At 39.6% G+C, this 18423-nt stretch overlaps 1 protein-coding gene across 2 annotated transcripts in view; it reads right to left on the bottom strand.

Annotated features, from left to right (window-relative positions):
- Window positions 1-18423, bottom strand: part of LOC127554392 (uncharacterized) — an 804883-nt gene that overhangs the window by 768953 nt on the left and 17507 nt on the right. For both annotated transcript variants that reach the window (XM_051985844.1, XM_051985842.1), the window contains exon 5: window positions 1189-1232. In XM_051985844.1, coding sequence (XP_051841804.1) covers window positions 1189-1232 — 44 coding nt within the window. The remainder of the gene's footprint in view (window positions 1-1188; window positions 1233-18423) is intronic.

The following is an 18423-nucleotide window of genomic DNA, read 5'->3' as shown; positions in this document are numbered from 1 at the left end:
AGATCAACAGATACAAAAGGTTTTATTTTCTGTCAGATGTTGAACTATTTATTGATGAAGAATATATGTATTTATATATTTGTATACGTATATGTGTGCATATATGTATATGCACACACACACATGTATACACGTTATATACACACATATAAATATATATGTGTAGAGGGCTGAAACTCCAAAAAGGTATGCTTGAATCACACAACTGAGCAGTTAAGACTAAGACTAATTACCTATTCGATGTGAGACAATGACTCTATTAGCATATGTTTGGATAAATGGCTCTTCTCCCTGTTGGTACTTGCTGAATGTTTGGTGTCCTACTTGGCAGCAGGATGAGGAGGAGAGAGGCTAGTGACTCTGGACGCCAGGATCCAGGATTACTTGGCTGCCTCCTTCACTTCTCTCCCTAAAAACTAAGAACTTTAATTCATCCCAATTCTGGCTGACCCTGAAGTCCTCCAGGGAGCTAGCCCGTGCTTTATATATATGTATACACACACACATGTATTTTTGCTTCACTAGAAATTGACTCAAGGGTGAAAAGCTGGGTATGAGGTCTTGAAACTGGAATTTATAACTATATTTGCCTTCAACTTTGTAAAGTACTGCCTATCAAAATAATTGATATGTGGAAGTCATATTGTTTTCTGGTATTACAGAATTGTTGAAGGTAAGCAAAGTGATTGTAAGAAATAGTCCTTTTTTGAGGGACAGCTAGGTGGCACAGTGGATAGAGTACCAGGAGGACCTGAGTTAAAATCTGATCTCAGACAATTGACACTTACAAATTATGTGACCCTGTGCAAGTCACTTAACCCCAGTGGACTAAAGAAAACAAAAAGAATGAAAAAAAGAAATAGTCCTTTTATAAACAATAGTGAAGTGGTACAAGTACCACTCGCAGACACTAACATCATATTAGTGCTGAAAATGAATTTCTTCCCTAATTCTGAATTCCTAAGAACATGGGATTTCCATTGTATCTGTGGCAGTTTAACTTTGTTTAAGTTGTGAAAGTCTCGCAAAACTCCCAGCAAGCCCCATGCTACAGACATTGCTTTGAGGTCTCTTCTGAATTTTCCTCACTATAGTCCAGGTTTTTTAGGAGCGTGCACAGAAGCCAGCCCTAAACAAATCCTGAAAGAATTCAAATGAGAAAAATACCCAGTAATTGGACAAACTTACTTGATTGTTTCTCTCCTCCTCCACTGCCCCTATATTCGTGTGCTCTGAAAAACAAAACCACAAGAGTATGTCTTGTAAGTGAGAATAGTATTTACTTGGTTATCAAGAATCTGGGATTGTATCCCAGTTATTTCATTGATAAGACTTGAGTGAATCGGGTGTACTGAATTCATTATTAACAATTTATTTTTCTCTTGTGACCCTTTTAATATTTTGTCCTGTTGTTAGTGGTTACTAAATTATTGCCTGTGATTTTATTATGTTTCTAATTTGTAGAGTTCACATTCATTCACTAAGATGTCTCTAGATTTTTCCTTATATATACTGATTTCAGTTCATGATATCATTACAATTTGTGCTACATATAGAATTTTGTCAGCCAGTGTCAATTTTCCAGGTTATTCAGGAATTTCCAAGCTTTGGAAGTGACACTAGAATACTACAAGAAAGGCCTTTTAAACATAATCTTACGGGGACTTCCGACCAAGATGGTGGAGAGGAGGCACACAGCTGTGTAGCTCCGCGTTTTCTCTCACTATCCATTTCATTACAAGCCTCTGAATTAATGCTTGACTGAAAAAAAAAAAAACCACCAATAGTTACCAAGAGAAGCCATCCTTGAGATTTGCCAAGAAAGGTCTGTTTTTACTGGAGGGCTGGGCCGGTTTTAGATTGGGTGCAGGCGGCGGGCAGCAGCAGTGAGAGCACGGGAGCAGACTGGAGAGGGGGTGTGGAGTGATCGCAGCCATCTCTGCGGGGAGAGCTTCGCTACAGGACTGGATACTTTGCCCTGGCAGCAAGTCAGCAGCCCAGCAGAGAAGCTAAAAACACCGGGGGTTGAAGAATACAACCCCAAACAGCTGGAGTCTCTCGGGACCTGGCCCCCCACCCCCACATTGTCTCAGCAAGCTCTCGGATCTCAGAGCACAGGCTCAGCACAGTTGGGCTAGTGACTCACTGCTGCCCCCGCAGTCTGTAGAGGAAGCTTGGTAACACCACCCAGCTCCTTCCCCAAAGAAAGACTCCAGTATTTTTTTTTTCTTTGCTAGTTTGTCTTTGATAATTAGACAGAATGAGCAAGAAACTGAAGAGGACTTTAACCCTTGACAGCTTCTATACAGATAGAGAACAGACTCTAAATCCTGAGGAGACTAAAAACAGACAGTCTCCAAGTGAATCCCCAAAGGAGGAGATCATCTGTTCCTCAGCACAGATGAATCTCATGGAGGAAATTAAAAAGGCTCTTACCAGAGAGCTAGAAGAAAAATGGGAAAAGGAGAGAGAGGCTTGGCAAAAGAGCCTGGAGAAGTCATCCCACTCAGTTAAAGAGAGACTGGATAAAGAAATAAAATCCTTGAAAAATAGGATTGGTGAACTGGAAACAGAAAACAGCTCTCTAAAAAACAAAATTGGCGAAATGGAAAAAAATTGCATAGAACAAAACAACTCAATTGGACAATTAGAAAAAGATTTGAAAAAAGTGAGTGAAGAAAATATTTCACTGAAAATCAGAATTGAACAATTGGAATTGAATGACTCGAGGAGACAAGAAGAATCAGTCAAGCAAATCCAAAAAAATCAAACAATGGAAAAGAATGTGAAATACCTTCTGGGGAAGACAACAAACCTGGAAAACAGATCCAGGAGAGACAAACTGAGAATCATCGGACTCCCAGAAAAGCATGATGAAAAAAAGAGCCTGGACACTATTTTCCAGGAAATTATCAAAGAGAACTGCCCAGAAGTCATAGGAACAGAGGATAAAATAGACATTGAAAGAATTCATCGATCACCCACTAAAAGGGATCCTAAAATCAAAACACCAAGGAATGTAGTGGCCAAATGCCAGAACCCTCAGATGAAGGAAAAAATATTGCAAGCGGCTAGAAAAACCTAATTCAAGTATCAAGGAGCCACAATAAGGATCACCCAGGATCTGGCAGCATCCACATTAAAAGATCGAAGGGTCTGGAATATGATATTCCGAAAGGCTAAGGAACCTTGTATGCAACCAAAATAACTTACCCAGCTAGAATGAGCATCTTTTTCCAGGGAAGAAGATGGACATTCAACGAAGTAAGCGAATTTCACCTATTTTTGATGAAAAAGTCAGAATTTAACAAGAAGTTTGATCTACAAATATAGAACTCAAGAGAAATCTAAAAAGGTAAAGATTAATCTTGGGAACTATATTTCAGCTATAAAGATGTATAAAGAATACATGAATACCTTGTTCTAGAAACTGATGTGGAAAGGACATTGTACCAGAAAAAGGGTAAAGTGGGGGTAGTACATCTCATGAAGAGGCATAGGAAACCTATTATATCTGAGAGAAAGAATGGAGGGGGATGAATATAGTGGGTATCTTACTGCCTTCAGAATTGGCTTTAAGAGAAAAATTTTAGACATATTCAATCTATGGTGAAACTTCTCCCACCTCATTGAAAAGTGAGAAGGGAAAAGTGAAAAGGGAAGGAATAAGCTAAGTGGAAGGGAATTCGGAAACTGGGAGGGGTAAGATTGTTGGAAGCCAAAGGCCCCCGCCCAGGTGCCTTTCTCATGGCCCTAGCCCAGGTGCCTTTTCCCCACCCCTTGATGCAACAGAATCGCGCAGGTGGTCAAACAATCCTGAGAACTGCAACCGGGCAAAATGGTCTTGAGAATCAATCTTGAGTTGTCACCACACTATGTTCCTGCTCACTGGACCAGCTATAGCCCATGTTCCTTTCCCAGACCACCCTACTTCTCTTTCCCATGCTTTTTCCTATATAAGTTGTATCCTGAGAGCAATAAACTGAGACCTTGGCAACAATCAGCCTCATTTCCCTCCTCTTTCTCGCCCATTTCTCCCCAGGCTGGATCCCCCCTCGAAGCCCATATGAGTAACTAGGTCTCGCCATTTGAGACAGGTGGTGCCCAAACGTGGGGCTCAAGGCACGGACCCTTGCCAGATGGACCCCAGAGAAGTCGTCCGGACCCTAGAGAAGTCATCCGGACCCCTGCTGTTTAAAGTTTTGGCCGCTGAGAGGGACTCGGTAGAGAGCTTGATAAATTGCTGACACTCCCTGACGGTGGGAGTTTGGCTGGCTCTCTGCGGAGCCCCTTTCCCGGCCCCCGAGTTGAGGACTTATTTCGATGCTCAGGAAGGCCCCAGTCCTCGGTAAGTGATTTCGTCTGTCTCATAAGAAATGGGCCATAAGCTGTGTAATGAACAGGCTTTCATAAAGGATTTCAAAGCCTCCCTCAGGGAAAGAGGAGTTAGGGTTAAAAAGAAAGATTTAGTTAAATTCTTTTTGTTTGTTGATTTAGTTAAATTCTTTTTGTTTGTTGACGAAGTCTGCCCTTGGTTTCTTGTGAATGGGCTAGACATCCATCCCGAAAAATGGCAAAAGGTTGGGAAAGATTTAAATGTCCAGCTCTCTACAGAGCTGTCTTCCTTACAAAGTTCTCTCAAACAAATTGTCCTCTCGATTTCAGGCCCAGCGGCTGCCCCTCCCTCGCTGCCACATAAAAAGGTCCCTATTAGCAGAACAAAGAACCTGAAATTGGCCTTTCCTGTAATGACTCGCTCTAGCAAGCTCACTGCCCCTCCCACTGATAATTCCCCCTCATCCTCTGCTGAGGGGCCCGCTGCAGGCACAGACACTCAGATTCAGTCAGATAGTGGGGAGGAGGATGACAATGAAAATGAAAATGAGGAAAATGATTAGGCTGCACAAGACACTCCTCCAAGGAAGTTCCGTAAACTTAATTTTAAAACCTTAAAAGACTTAAATGCCGCAGTCAAAGCCCATGGACCTAACGCTCCCTTTACCCTTTCGGCCCTTGAGGCTATGTCTCACGGTGGCTACCTGCTCCCCTCTGAATGGGTTCGTGTAGTTCAAGCAGTCTTGTCACAGGGCCACTTTCTGACTTGGAAGGCAGATTTTTTTTGCCAGTCCACGGCCGCAGCTAACTTAAAATCTCCTCAGCTATTCTTAGGTTTTGAGCTACTTCCCAACAAAGTTCTTTCCCAGAAATTCCAATTGCAAACGGACTGTTTGCATACTCTTAATGATTTTCAGAAACTTCTTGGTGCTATCAATTGGCTCAGACCTTACCTAAAACTCACAACGGGGGAATTAAAACCTCTCTTTGACATCTTAAGAGGGGACCCTGATCCCTCCTCCCCACATTCATTCACCCCTGAGGCACGAAAAACCCTGATCATGGTAGAACATGCCATCCTCGAACAACACATAGGATATTATGCCCCTAATCAACCCTTCTGGCTTCTCATATTCCCTACTCCCTTTGCCTCCACAGGCTTGCTCTGGCAACAAAAACCATTGTTTTGGGTCCATTTACCCGCATCTCCCTCCAAAATCCTACCCACATACCCTCACTTGGTTGCTACCCTCCTCGGCCTTGGAAGGGGGGCCGCTTTGAAACTCTTTGGCAGGGACCCTGATCACATTGTTTCCCCCTACACAACCTCCCAAGTGCAACCTCCCTAGTTCAAAATAATGATGATTGGGCCACCAGCTCCATTTTTTTTCAGGGAACTATTGATAACCACTTCCCCTCTGATAAATTGACTCAATTCTTGCAAAGAATGCCTGTTGTCTTCCCACAGGGGACAAAGTCTGTTCCAATTAAAGGTGCCCGTCTAGTTTTCACTGATGGGTCAGCCTCAGGCATTGCGGCTTTCAGTATTGAAGGTCAAGTCTCCCGCTTCAAAACAAACTTTACCTCCGCACAACTGGTTGAGCTCCCTGCTATCATTAGAGTTTTTGAATTGTTAACAGAACCCTTCAACTTATACACTGACAGTGCCTATGTGGCACACTCTTTCCCCCTCTTGGAAACAGTACCGTATATTAGCCCTTTGACTAATGCCTCCCCCTTGTTTGCAGAACTTCAGCACCTAATCCTTGCCCGCACTGAACCCTTTTTTGTCGGTCACATTCGTGCCCACTCTGGCCTCCCTGGGCCACTAGCAGAGGGAAATGGCAAAGTGGATCAAGCTACCCAACTCATAGCTTGCACAGCAGGCCCATGCCTTGCATCACCTTAATGCCCATACTCTTAGGCTGAAATATTCTATCACTCGCGAACAAGTGCGCCAGATCGTGCGGCAGTGCAAGGGCTGTCTAACCCTCTTGCCCAAGCCTCATTTGGGAATAAATCCCCGTGGCTTAGTCCCTGGTGACCTATGGCAAATGGATGTCACCCACCACCCACCTTTTGGTAAACTAAAATACATTCATGTTTCTATAGACACCTTTAGTGGCTTCATTTTTGCTTCTCTGCAGACAGGGGAAGCTTCCAAACATGTGATCTGTCATGTTCTTGCCTCTCTAGCTGTTGCCCCCAAACCTAAAATTCTTAAAACCGACAACAGCCCAGGCTATACTAGTTCCACCTTTAAACAGTTCTGTGCCCAGATGGAAATTAAACACATTACTGGCATACCTTATAACCCCCAGGGTCAAGGGATTGTTGAAAGAGCTCATCAAACTTTAAAAAATATGATCTCAAAATTACAATCAGGGGAAGAAATGTTATATCCTAAAGCGGGTAATTTTAAAACTCTTTTAAATCATGCAATGTTTGTGTTGAATTTTCTTTCTTATGATATTGACGGCAAATCTGCCGCTGACCGCCTTTGGCATTCATCCACAGCCAATACTTATGCACAGGCCATGTGGAGAGACCTCTTGGCCAACAGGTGGCAGGGTCCTGACCCGGTCCTCATCTGGGGCAAAGGACACGCCTGCATTTATGATTCACAAGCATAAAATGCCAGATGGCTCCCAGAGCGTCTAATAAAACTTCACAACCCACCCAAGGAACCCCCTGAGAAGGCCTTTCCATCGTGCTTATTTTCAGGAACCCACAAGATGAACAAACTCACCTTTGGAATTCTCCTCTGCTGGGGCACTGTCTGGAATCCCTCCGATGCAAGCCAATCCTATCAGGCTTTCAACTACACCTGGATGGTAATGAATATGTGGGGCAACACCATCTGGAGCACATCACGAATCACAGCCTCGGACTGGTGGCCAACCCTATACCCAGATCTCTGTAAATTAGCTTTGGGGGCCCCACCAAATTGGGACCTGGTAGACTATCTCAATCAACAAAAAGCTCCCTCAGACACTCACCGTCCATATATGGAAGGGGCCGGTGCTTGTAGCACGCAGGACAGAAGGATTGAGCTGTACACAGTCCCCTTTTATGTTTGTCCCGGCACTCATAGAGACCGTTCCTTAACCCATGAATGTGGAGGCCCCGATGACTATTATTGCCGTAGCTGGGGCTGTGAGACCACGGGTGATACTTACTGGAATCCCTCCTCCCCCTGGGACTATATTACAGTTACTGCCAACTATACCTACCACTCTTACCACATCTTTAGCTGAGTCGAAATACCCAAGTGCTCCGGGTGGTGTCACCCTTTAAAAATTCAATTTACTGACCCAGGCAAAAAGTATACTTCCTGGACCCAAGGTGCTACATGGGGCCTCAGACTCTACAAGAGTTACTATGATGATGGGTTAATATTTACTATAAAACTCCTTAAAAGTACCCCTGGCCAGTATAAAACGGTGGCCATTGGCCCTAATCCTGAACTCCACCCAGGTTCTGGTCAGGGACAGGCTCATAAGCCCGCCCTAAGCCTATTCCCCCTACTCCCCCCCTATGGTGGAATGTTTCGCCCTACCCTTCCTAAGGGCCCCCCTGCTTCTGCCGAGCTCATTCTTTCCTTGATTAATACCTCTGTCCAAGCTGTCCGCAAGCTCAACAATACCCTCGTGAAAAATCGCTGGGTTTGTTATTCTTCGTCCCCCCCTTTTTATGAAGGCATTGCCCATTTTGGAAACCCTGTGTTTACCAATGACCCTTCCCCCTTACGCTGGGGAAGTGACAATAAGCATGGCCTCACCCTTAGTAAAATTACTGGCCTAGGACTATGTCTTTTAGGACCCAACATGCTGCCTCCTTTACAGCTAAGGGAGGTATGTGACCAAACCTTTACAATTACTCCAGCCTTCATGTACGTGGCTACCCCTAATGATTCATACCTTGCTTGCTCCTCCGGCCTGACCACATTTATTGTTACAACCCACTTTGTCAACACAAAGGATTACTGTGTGGTGGTCTTCCTCTTCCCCCACCTTACAATCCATGATCCAGAGGACTTTTTAAGATTCTGGGAACGGGGAACTGACCCACGGATCAGGAAGAAAAGGGAGCCCTTGACGGCTGTCACCTTGGCCGTCCTTATAGGACTAGGATCTGTGGGTGCCGGCACAGGGATTGCCTCTCTGATTACATCCAACAACCAGTATGCCCAGTTAAGTGCAGCCATTGACAAAGATCTCCAAGAGCTACAGTCTGGCCTTGAGTATCTCAAGGACTCTGTTGCCTCTCTGGCTGAAGTAGTCTTGCAGAACAGAAGAGGCCTAGACCTACTATTTTTATAACAGGGAGGACGACTTTGTGCTGCCCTAAAAGAAGAATGCTGTTTTTATACTGATAAGCTTGGCCTTGTAGAAAATAGTATACAAAAAATCAAAGAAAGCTTAGAAAAAAGAAAAAAAGAGAGGGAACAACAAGAATCTTGGTATCAGAAGTGGTTTTCTACATCCCCTTGGCTTTCCACCCTCCTCCCTAGTCTTCTAGGACCCCTCGTAGGCATATTGCTATTGCTTTCTTTTGGTCCATGGGCTTTTAACAAACTAACCAGCTTTGTTAAGTCACAGGTTGACTTGGCCCTGTGAAAACCTGTTGCAATCCATTACATCGACACTCGTGAGGTTCTCCCATCCCACACCGTTGCCCCTGAGGGCCTGCATTTTTCTACCTTGGCCATTGAAATCGAGTCTCTGTGGTATTTAAAGGTGTGGAGGTGCCCATCCATAATTTTCAGGCTATTGCTGTGGAAGAGCCAATGACGGGAATATTGTGGCCCCATGATCCAGGAACATCATACCTTATGGCTGCAGGGATACCCAATGACGGGATTACTGTGGGTCCGTTCTCCAGATGCACACCCTGGCAGGTTTTTGCTGGGGTGCTTGGACAGATGCTGCCCACATAGCCTAAGACAGGGGCTCTGCCTTTTCCTGGACCTGAGGGCTTGGTTATTTAGGTACTGGATATGGATACAGGTCACATAGCCTAAGACAGGCCTTCCACCAGGCCTTGAAAAAAAGTTTTTCTTCTCTTTCTTTCTTTTCTCCTTTTGCCTTTGAGAGAACAAAGGGGAGCATGTTGGAAGCCAAAGGCCCCCGCCCAGGTGCCTTTCTCATGGCCCTAGCCCAGGTGCCTTTTCCCTACCCCTTGCTGCAACAGAATCGCGCAGGTGGTCAAACAATCCTGAGAACTGCAACCGGGAAAAATGGTCTTGAGAATCAATCTTGAGTTGTCACCACACTATGTTCCTGCTCACTGGACCAGCTACAGCTCATGTTCCTTTCCCAGACCACCCTTTCCCATGCTTTTTCCTATATATGTTGTATCCTGAGAGCAATAAACTGAGACCTTGGCAACAATCAGCCTCGTCTCCCTCCTTTTTCTTGCCCATTTCTCCCCAGGCTGGATGCCCCCTCAAAGCCCATAAGAGTAACTAGGTCTCACCAGTCGAGACATAAGATAGGGGAAGAACTCTCAGGCAGGGGGAGGGATACTAAAAAGGGAGGGCTGTGAGAAGCAAGTGGTGCTCACAAGCTTAATACTAGGAAGGGGGGTAAAAGGGAAAGGAGGGAGAAAGGCATAAAGCAGGGTTAACAAGATGGCAAGTAATACAGAATTGGTTATTCTAATCATAAATGTGAACGGGTAAACTCGCCCATAAAGAGGAAGCGGTTAGCAGAATGGATTAAAAGCCAGAATCCTACAATATGTTGTTTACAGGAAACACACCTGAAGCAGGGAGATACATGCAGGTGAAAGGTAAAAGGTTGGAGCAAAATCTACTATGCTTCAGGTGAAGTCAAAAAAGCAGGGGTACCCATCCTGATCTCAGATCAAGCTAAAGCAAAAATTGATCTAATTAAAAGAGATAAGGAAGGGCACTATATCTTGCTAAAGGGTAGCATGGATAATGAAGCACTATCTATATTAAACATATATGCACCAAGTGGTATAGCATCTAAATTCTTAAAAGAGAAATTAAGAGAGCTGCAAGAAGAAATAGACAGTAAAACTATAATAGTGGGAGATCTTAACCTTGCATTCTCAGAATTAGATAAATCAAACCACAAAATATATAAGAAAGAAGTCAAAGAGGTAAATAGAATACTAGAAAAGTTAGATATGATAGATCTCTGGAGAAAATGCAATGGAGACAGAAGGGAATACACTTTCTTTTCAGCAGTTCATGGAACCTATACAAAAATTGACCATATATTAGGACATAAAAACCTCAAACTCAAATGCAGTAAGGCAGAAATAGTGAATGCATCCTTTTCAGACCACGATGCAATGAAAATTACATTCAACAAAAAGCCAGGGAGAAGTAGACCAAAAAATAATTGGAAACTACATAATCTCATATTAAAGAATGATTGGGTGAAACACCAAAACATAGACATAATTAATAACTTCACCTAAGAAAATGATAATAATGAGACATCATACCAAAATGTATGATTGGGATGCAGCCAAAGTGGTAATAAGGGGAAATTTCATATCTCTAGAGGTCTATTTGTATAAAACAGAGAAAGAAAAGGTCAATGAATTGGGCTTGCAACTAAAAATGCTAGAAAATGAACAAATTAAACCCCCCAGTCAAACACTAAGCTTGAAATACTAAAAATAAAAGAAGAGATCAATAAAATTGAAAGTAAAAAAAAAAAAAAACTATTGAATTAATTAATAAAACTAAGAGTTGGTTCTCTGAAAAAACCAACAAAATAGACAAACCCTTAGTAAATCTGATTTAAAAAAGGAAAGAGGAAAATCAAATTGTTAGTCTTAAAAATGAAAAGGGAGAACTCGCCAGTAACAGAGAGGAAATTAGAGCAATAATTAGGAGTTACTTTGCCCAACTTCATGCCAATAAATCCAACAACTTAAATGAAATAGAAAAATACCTCCAAAAATATAGCTTTCCCAAACTAACAGAGGAAGAAGTAAATATCCTAAACAGTCCTATCTCAGAAAAAGAAATAGAACAAACTATCAATCAACTCCCTAAGAAAAAATCCCCAGGACCAGATGGATTTACATGTGAATTCTACCAAACATTTAAAAAACAATTAACTCCAATGCTAAATAAACTATTTGAAAAAATAGGGATTGAAGGAGTCCTACCAAACTCCTTTTATGACACAGACATGGTACTGATACCTAAACCAGGTAGGCTGAAAACAGAGAAAGAAAATTATAGACCAATCTCCCTAATGAATATTGATGCTAAAATCTTAAATAAAATATTAGCAAAAAGATTACAGAAAATCATCCCCAGGATAATACACTATGACAAAGTAGGATTTATACCAGGAATGCAGGGCTGGTTCAATATTAGGAAAACTATTAGCATAATTGACTACATCAATAACCAAACAAACAAAATCATATGATCATCCTGCATCCTAGATGCAGAAAAAGCATTTGATAAGATCCAACATCCATTCCTAAAAAAAACACTTGAGAGCATAGGAATAAATGGACTTTTCCTTAAAATAGTCAGGAGCATATATTTAAAACCATCAGTAAGCATCATATGCAATGGGGAAAAAGTGGAACCTTTCCCAGTAAGATCTGGAGTAAAGCAAGGTTGCCCACTATCACCATTATTATTTAATATCATATTAGAAACACTAGCTTCAGCAATAAGAGTCGAGAAAGATATTAAAGGAATTAGAGTAGGCAATGAGGAAACCAAACTATCACTCTTTGCAGATGATATGATGGTATACTAGAGAACCCTAGAGTTTCTACTAAAAAGCTATTAGAAATAATTCATAATTTTAGCAAAGTAGCTGGAGACAAAATAAATCCCCATAAAGCCTCAGCATTTTTATACATCACCAACAAAACCCAACAGCAAGAGATACAAAGAGAAATTCCATTCAGAATAACTGTTGATACCATAAAATATTTGGGAATCTATCTACCAAATGAAAGTCAGAAATTATATGAGCAAAATTACAAAAAGTCTCCACACAAATAAAGTCAGACTTAAATAATTGGAAAAATATTTAGTGCTCTTGGATCGGCTGAGCAAACATAATAAAGATGACACTACTCCCTAAACTAATCTATTTATTTAGTGCTATACCAATCAGACTTCCAAGAAAATATTTTAATGATCTAGAAAAAATAACAACAAAATTCATATGGAACAATAAAAAGTCGAGAATCTCAAGGGAATTAATGAAAAAAAATCAAATAAAGGTGGCCTAGCTGTACCTGATCTAAAATTATATTATAAAGCAGCAGTCACCAAAACCATTTGGTATTGGCTAAGAAATAGATTAGTGGATCAGTAGAAAAGATTAGATTCACAAGACAGAATAGTCAACTATAGCAATCTAGTGTTTGACAAACCCAAAGATCCTAACTTCTGGGATAAGAATTCATTATTTGATAAAAACTGCTGGGATAACTGTAAATTAGTATGGCAGAAATTAGGCATGGACCCACACTTAACACCATATACCAAGATAAGGTCAAAATGGGTCCATGACCTAGGCATAAAGAACGAGATTATAAATAAATTAGAGGAACATAGGATAGTTTATCTCTCAGGCTTGTAGAGGAGAAAGAAATTTATGACCAATGATGAACTAGAGACCATTACTGATCACAAAATAAAAAATTTTGATTACATCAAATTAAAAAGCCTTTGTACAAATAAAACTAATGCAAACAAGATTAGAAGGGAAGCAACAAACTGGGAAAACATCTTCACATTTAAAGATTCTGATAAAGGCCTCATTTCCAAAATATATTGAGAAGTGACTCAAATTTGTAAGAAATCAAGCCATTCTCCAATTGATAAATGGTCAAAGGATATGAACAGACACTTTTCAGAGGATGAAATAGAAAGTATTACCACTCATATGAAAGTGTTCCAAATCATTATTGATTAAAGAAATGCAAATTAAGACAACTCTGAGATACCAATACACACCTGTCAGATTGGCTAAGATGACAGGAAAAAATAATGATGAATTTTGGAGGGGATGCGGGAAAGTTGGGACACTGATGCATTGTTGGTGGAGTTGTGAACGAATCCAACCATTCTGGAGAACAATCTGGAATTATGAGCAAAAAGTTATCAGATTGTGCATACTCTTTAATCCAGCAGTGTTTCTATTGGGCTTATATCCCAAAGAAATACTAAAGAAGGGAAAGGGACCTGTATGTGCCAAAATGTTTGTAGCAGCCCTGTTTGTAGTGGCTAGAAACTGGAAAATGAATGGATGCCCATCAATTGGAGAATGGCTGGGTAAATTGTGGTATATGAATGTTATGGAATATTATAGTTCTGTAAGAAATGACCAGCAGGATGAATACAGAGAGGACTGGCGAGACTTACATGAACTGATGCTAAGTGAAATGAGCAGAACCAGGAGATCATTATACACTTCGACAACAATATTGTATGAGGATGTATTCTGATGGAAGTGGATTTCTTTGACAAAGAGACCTAACTGAGTTTCAATTGATAAATGATGGACAGAAGCAGCTACACCCAAAGAAAGAACACTGGGAAACGAATGTGAACTATCTGCATTTTTGTTTTTCTTCCCGGGTTATTTTTACCTTCTGACTCCAATTCTCCCTGTGCAACAAGAGAACCCTTCAGTTCTGCAAACATATATTGTATCTAGGATATAATGCAACATATCCAACATATATAGGACTGCTTGCCATCTAGGGGAGGGGGTGGAGGGAGGGAGGGGAAAAATCGGAACAGAAATGAGTGCAGGGGATAATGTTGTAAAAAAATTACCCTGGCATGGATTCTGTCAATATAAAATAATTATTAAATAAAAATAAAAAAAAAAAAACTGGCCCATGTGGTGTGGTTATCCAGAAAATAAGTAAATAAATAAATAAATAAATAAATAAACATAATCTTCCTTTTTTCATGTTTGTAACCAACATTCAAGTTGGTTCATTCCCATTTAAAAGATTGAAGCCCCAATATTTTTAACTTTTGTAATTTGATTAGAATATTACCACAGTTTTCTAAGGGATTCTAACTTTCTTAAACCCACTGAGGGGTTCATGAATGTCCCTGGCTGTCCAGAAAGAACCCAGACATGAAGCATCACCAATTAAATTTTCCAGATCATCAACAAATAAATTTTCCATATTTTCCTCCTCCTGAGTGAAAGTTTCTATCTCTAAAGCTTCTCCTGGGTTCTTCTCAGAACTACAATAAAAAAAAAAATGGTTTTAGAAGACAGAAGTAAAATAAATTACTTTAAAAATTCAAGTTAAAATCGCTGAAATCAATAAACTAAGAACACTCAGAACTAATGCCCTGATGAATTATTTCCCCAGTGGAAAAAGATTTTTTAGAGATAAGTTTTATCTTGAACAGCCCTTTCAAAGTAGAACATCTGAAAGTGTGACATGGACCTTGAGCAAACAATGTAATAGAAGCAAGAAAGACTCATATGTTCAAAAGAATTCAGGCAACAGTCCAGACTGACAAACTCAGAAAATAATTTCTATTGACATAGCTGAAGGAATTTTTCTTTATTCTGCTTCATACTGAAGATAATTTTTGCAAATTTGCAACAACAACAAGGCCCTCAATAGGAGATGAAAAAAGAGACTCTTTCTCTCCCCTCACCACTTTGCAAAGGTAAGATGTAGAAGGTATTATGTTGCTTATGTTTTCTAACTCTTTACAATGTATTGATGGTTTTGGCACTCTTCTCTTATATTGTATTAAAATGTTTTTCATCAAAATATGTCTGTGAGTGTGTGCAAGTCTTTGAGAAACCAGAAGCAATTGTGGTATTTTTAAAAAAGATAAATCAATAAGTTCATTTATTTTTACAAAAAATATCTAACTCAATAGTGCAAGCAGGAAGTAACAGGATTGGGAATCAGGGTAAATAGTAGTCTGTGACAGCAAGAATAAATCAGTTAGCCAATATGTTACAAAATTGGTAATTAATATGATATAGAAGATCTAAGTGAGTGAGACTGAAGAGTAAGAGATGAGTCTAGGTACAGAATGCTATGGCTGAGGGAAGGCAATGTCCTCAATTGAAGTAGCAGCATTGAAGGGAGTGTCAAGTTTTGAGGGAAGAGAATTTGGCTATGTGAAGTCTGAGATGCCAGTTGATTAATTGATTGGGTCTAAATCTCAAGAGACAGGGTCTGCCTGGATCTAAAGCTTTGTGAGTCTTCTGTAGAGAGATAATCATTCACCCCAAGGGAGCTGATGAGGATCTGCAAGAAGGTAGTGTAGAGAGAAAAGTTTATGTGAGCCAGCAGATAATCAGTCTGCTTGAATGGGAAATGGTGGGTAATAGAACATAGAGCAATTACAGATATATGATGAGCAGGAAGGACAACTGGAGAAAAGACATTTGTGAAACATGGAAGAGAAGGGAATCTGTGTGTGGAAGGAGAACTAACTCTATTTTGTCAGGGATAGTTGAGAGGAAAGAAACTGCAAAGCCTGAAAAAAAGCCCTAAGATTCAACAATTAAAAGACTACTGAGGATTTTCAGGGAAAAAAATGAGGAAACAAAAAGGGCTGGCATCACTTTAAGACAAACTACTTTATAAAAATTCTCATCAACACTCCTTGTAGTTTAAAAATGAAAAAGGACAGAAAGGCTCAGATAATCAAAACCTTAGAAAGAAATGGACCAAGACCACCATTATAAAAGGAAGCAGAAAACACGAATGAATAGGGGAAAGCTATCTTTTCTGAGAAAAATTTGCAAAAATCCTTCAAAACAGTGAGGAACAAGGTAAGTTTAGAAGAACCCCGTGCCCAGTTTAACATGATAATTTCTCTTGGCTACCTTTAATATAGAAAAAATAATCAAATATCATGTAAATGGAAGCAAATATCATGTAATACACTAAGTAGTTAGAGGAAGATAGGCTGTTTATATGGTATTGAAGGAATTTAAACACTCAACATTTGGCCTTATGTAAGAAAGGTCATTCAAAAAACCCTACCCTTTGAATCATGGCTCCCACTCTTTGGCACCTCTATTTCAAAAAATATCAAAGACAAGAAAAAGGTTCCATATAAATATTCCAGGTTTCCTTTTGTTAAATAAAGCACATGCCAATTGATTAGATTAACAGTGCAGAACATGAAGAAAAGGTGATATGTCTAGAGAGTTATGAAGCCTTTCTTGACCATATATCTCTTGTCTCATTCACTGTGCTGAACTTGATGGATACACAGAAAGGCAACAGTCAGCTACCCTCAAGGAGCTCACATAAAATTGTTAAATCACACATTAAGAAGTATACAAAGAAAATGTTTAAGCCGTACATTTGTAGAGCAGCTTGGCTTAACTTTGATCAAGTGTTGAGGAATGAGGTACTAAGAATAAGGAGACTATTGAATACTGCAAGCTTGTCATTCTCATGATAATCAAATTGAAAAAAGCTGAACTTCAGCCTAGAAAACAAGAAATGAAATATAGTTCTTTCCATGGGGTAGAAAAGTTGTAGGCTATACATGTAGAATGTTCTGTCAGATGCAATGAGTTGGCTGCTATTGCTGCACTCTTTATCAAGCATCTCTGTATATATGTGTGCATAGCTACATGTATCTTTTTCTTACAAGGAACTGTTGCTCAGTTGTGAGAATATACATTTGGCAATAATATGTTTATGAAAACAGAATACTTCAATAAACTTTATAAACCCCTCCCATCTCCCAACTTGACAAATCCCTTTCCACAAAAAATAAAAGCAATGTTACCAATTTCAAGCCATTTACTTGCAGAATATAGAGTCCCAGGCAGAGAGAATTGATTGAAATGATCTTTGAAGAATGGAGAATAAAAAGGAACACACTCTATTTTTATGTCCTGTATAAATGGTTCACATAATGCCTTGACTTTGGGATTGTGAAGAAAACCTTTATTTTATCGTCTTTCAGAAGATCATTGCTAAATTTCTCCCTTGTCTCAAGAATGTTCACTTCCAATGAGAAAACTAGAAACCAAAATACAATCACTTTTGTGTTCATGTCCACCAAGAAAAATAGTGGGAAAAACTAAATAGGCAATTGTATGCTTTCAAAAACTGTGTTTGTCTAGGGTAGAATTTAATTCCCAGAAGAATCATTTATCAAGCAAAAATAAATCAAAAAGCAAAATCATTTTAATTCGCTAAACATGTTTTTGGAGATGTCCTGAAGCACTCTGAACAGTGTGCAGCAATGGATCCTAAAATCTTATAGTTTACTGAACAATAGAAGACTAGTCACTTGTAAAAACTACAATGACAGCTAATGGGAGGGAAGGAAATGTTATTCACAATCTTTCTTTTCTCTTATTTTTGCTACTTTTCAGATTTTACATTTTTTTTAATTTCAAAAGAGTAAATTCAGTTTATCGATACTTTGCATTATATCTTTAGATTACACTTTGAGCAGGGCAGTTCCAAACGTCATTGAAATAAAAAAAAGCATTTCAATTATATTTTTGATGACATTTTGAGCAGGACAGTCCCAGATGTCACAGGAATTAGAATAAAAGAAGCTTTCCAAAAAAGACAGTAAATTAAACTTGTGTCTTAGATAAATTGGCAAAGATTCACTAATTCTAACTGAGCAAAATTTCTTTTTTTGTGATAAAAATTCGACTAGTCATAGTAGAGTGACCCTTCCTCTCCCCAAGAATAAATATCAGTTTTTCAGCTCCTCTATGTCTAGACAGAAATTCCAATTATTCATGATAACTCTAATATCTATATCTATATCTATATCTATATCTATATCTATATCTATATCTATATCTATCTATCTATATACATACATGTGTATATATATATATATATATATATATATATATATATCTACTGGGTATGATAATGGGAAATAAATTCTAAATAGGCTTTTAGTATAAAGATATCTTTAGAAATTTTGATATTGAAAAGTACAACACACTTGTGTTGTCTCCATTTTTAAGAATGATTCATCAAGAGTCTAGAAAATACACGCACATGCACACTCAAACAAGCACACTCACACACATGCACAAATAAGCCCCCTCTGGCCTCTTTGTCTAGTCTCTG

The sequence above is a fragment of the Antechinus flavipes genome, chromosome 3 (genome assembly GCF_016432865.1).
Source record: "Antechinus flavipes isolate AdamAnt ecotype Samford, QLD, Australia chromosome 3, AdamAnt_v2, whole genome shotgun sequence".
Lineage (NCBI taxonomy): Eukaryota > Metazoa > Chordata > Mammalia > Dasyuromorphia > Dasyuridae > Antechinus > Antechinus flavipes.
The sequence above is the reverse complement of the archived record's forward strand: the minus strand, read 5'-3'. Positions and strand labels throughout refer to the sequence as shown.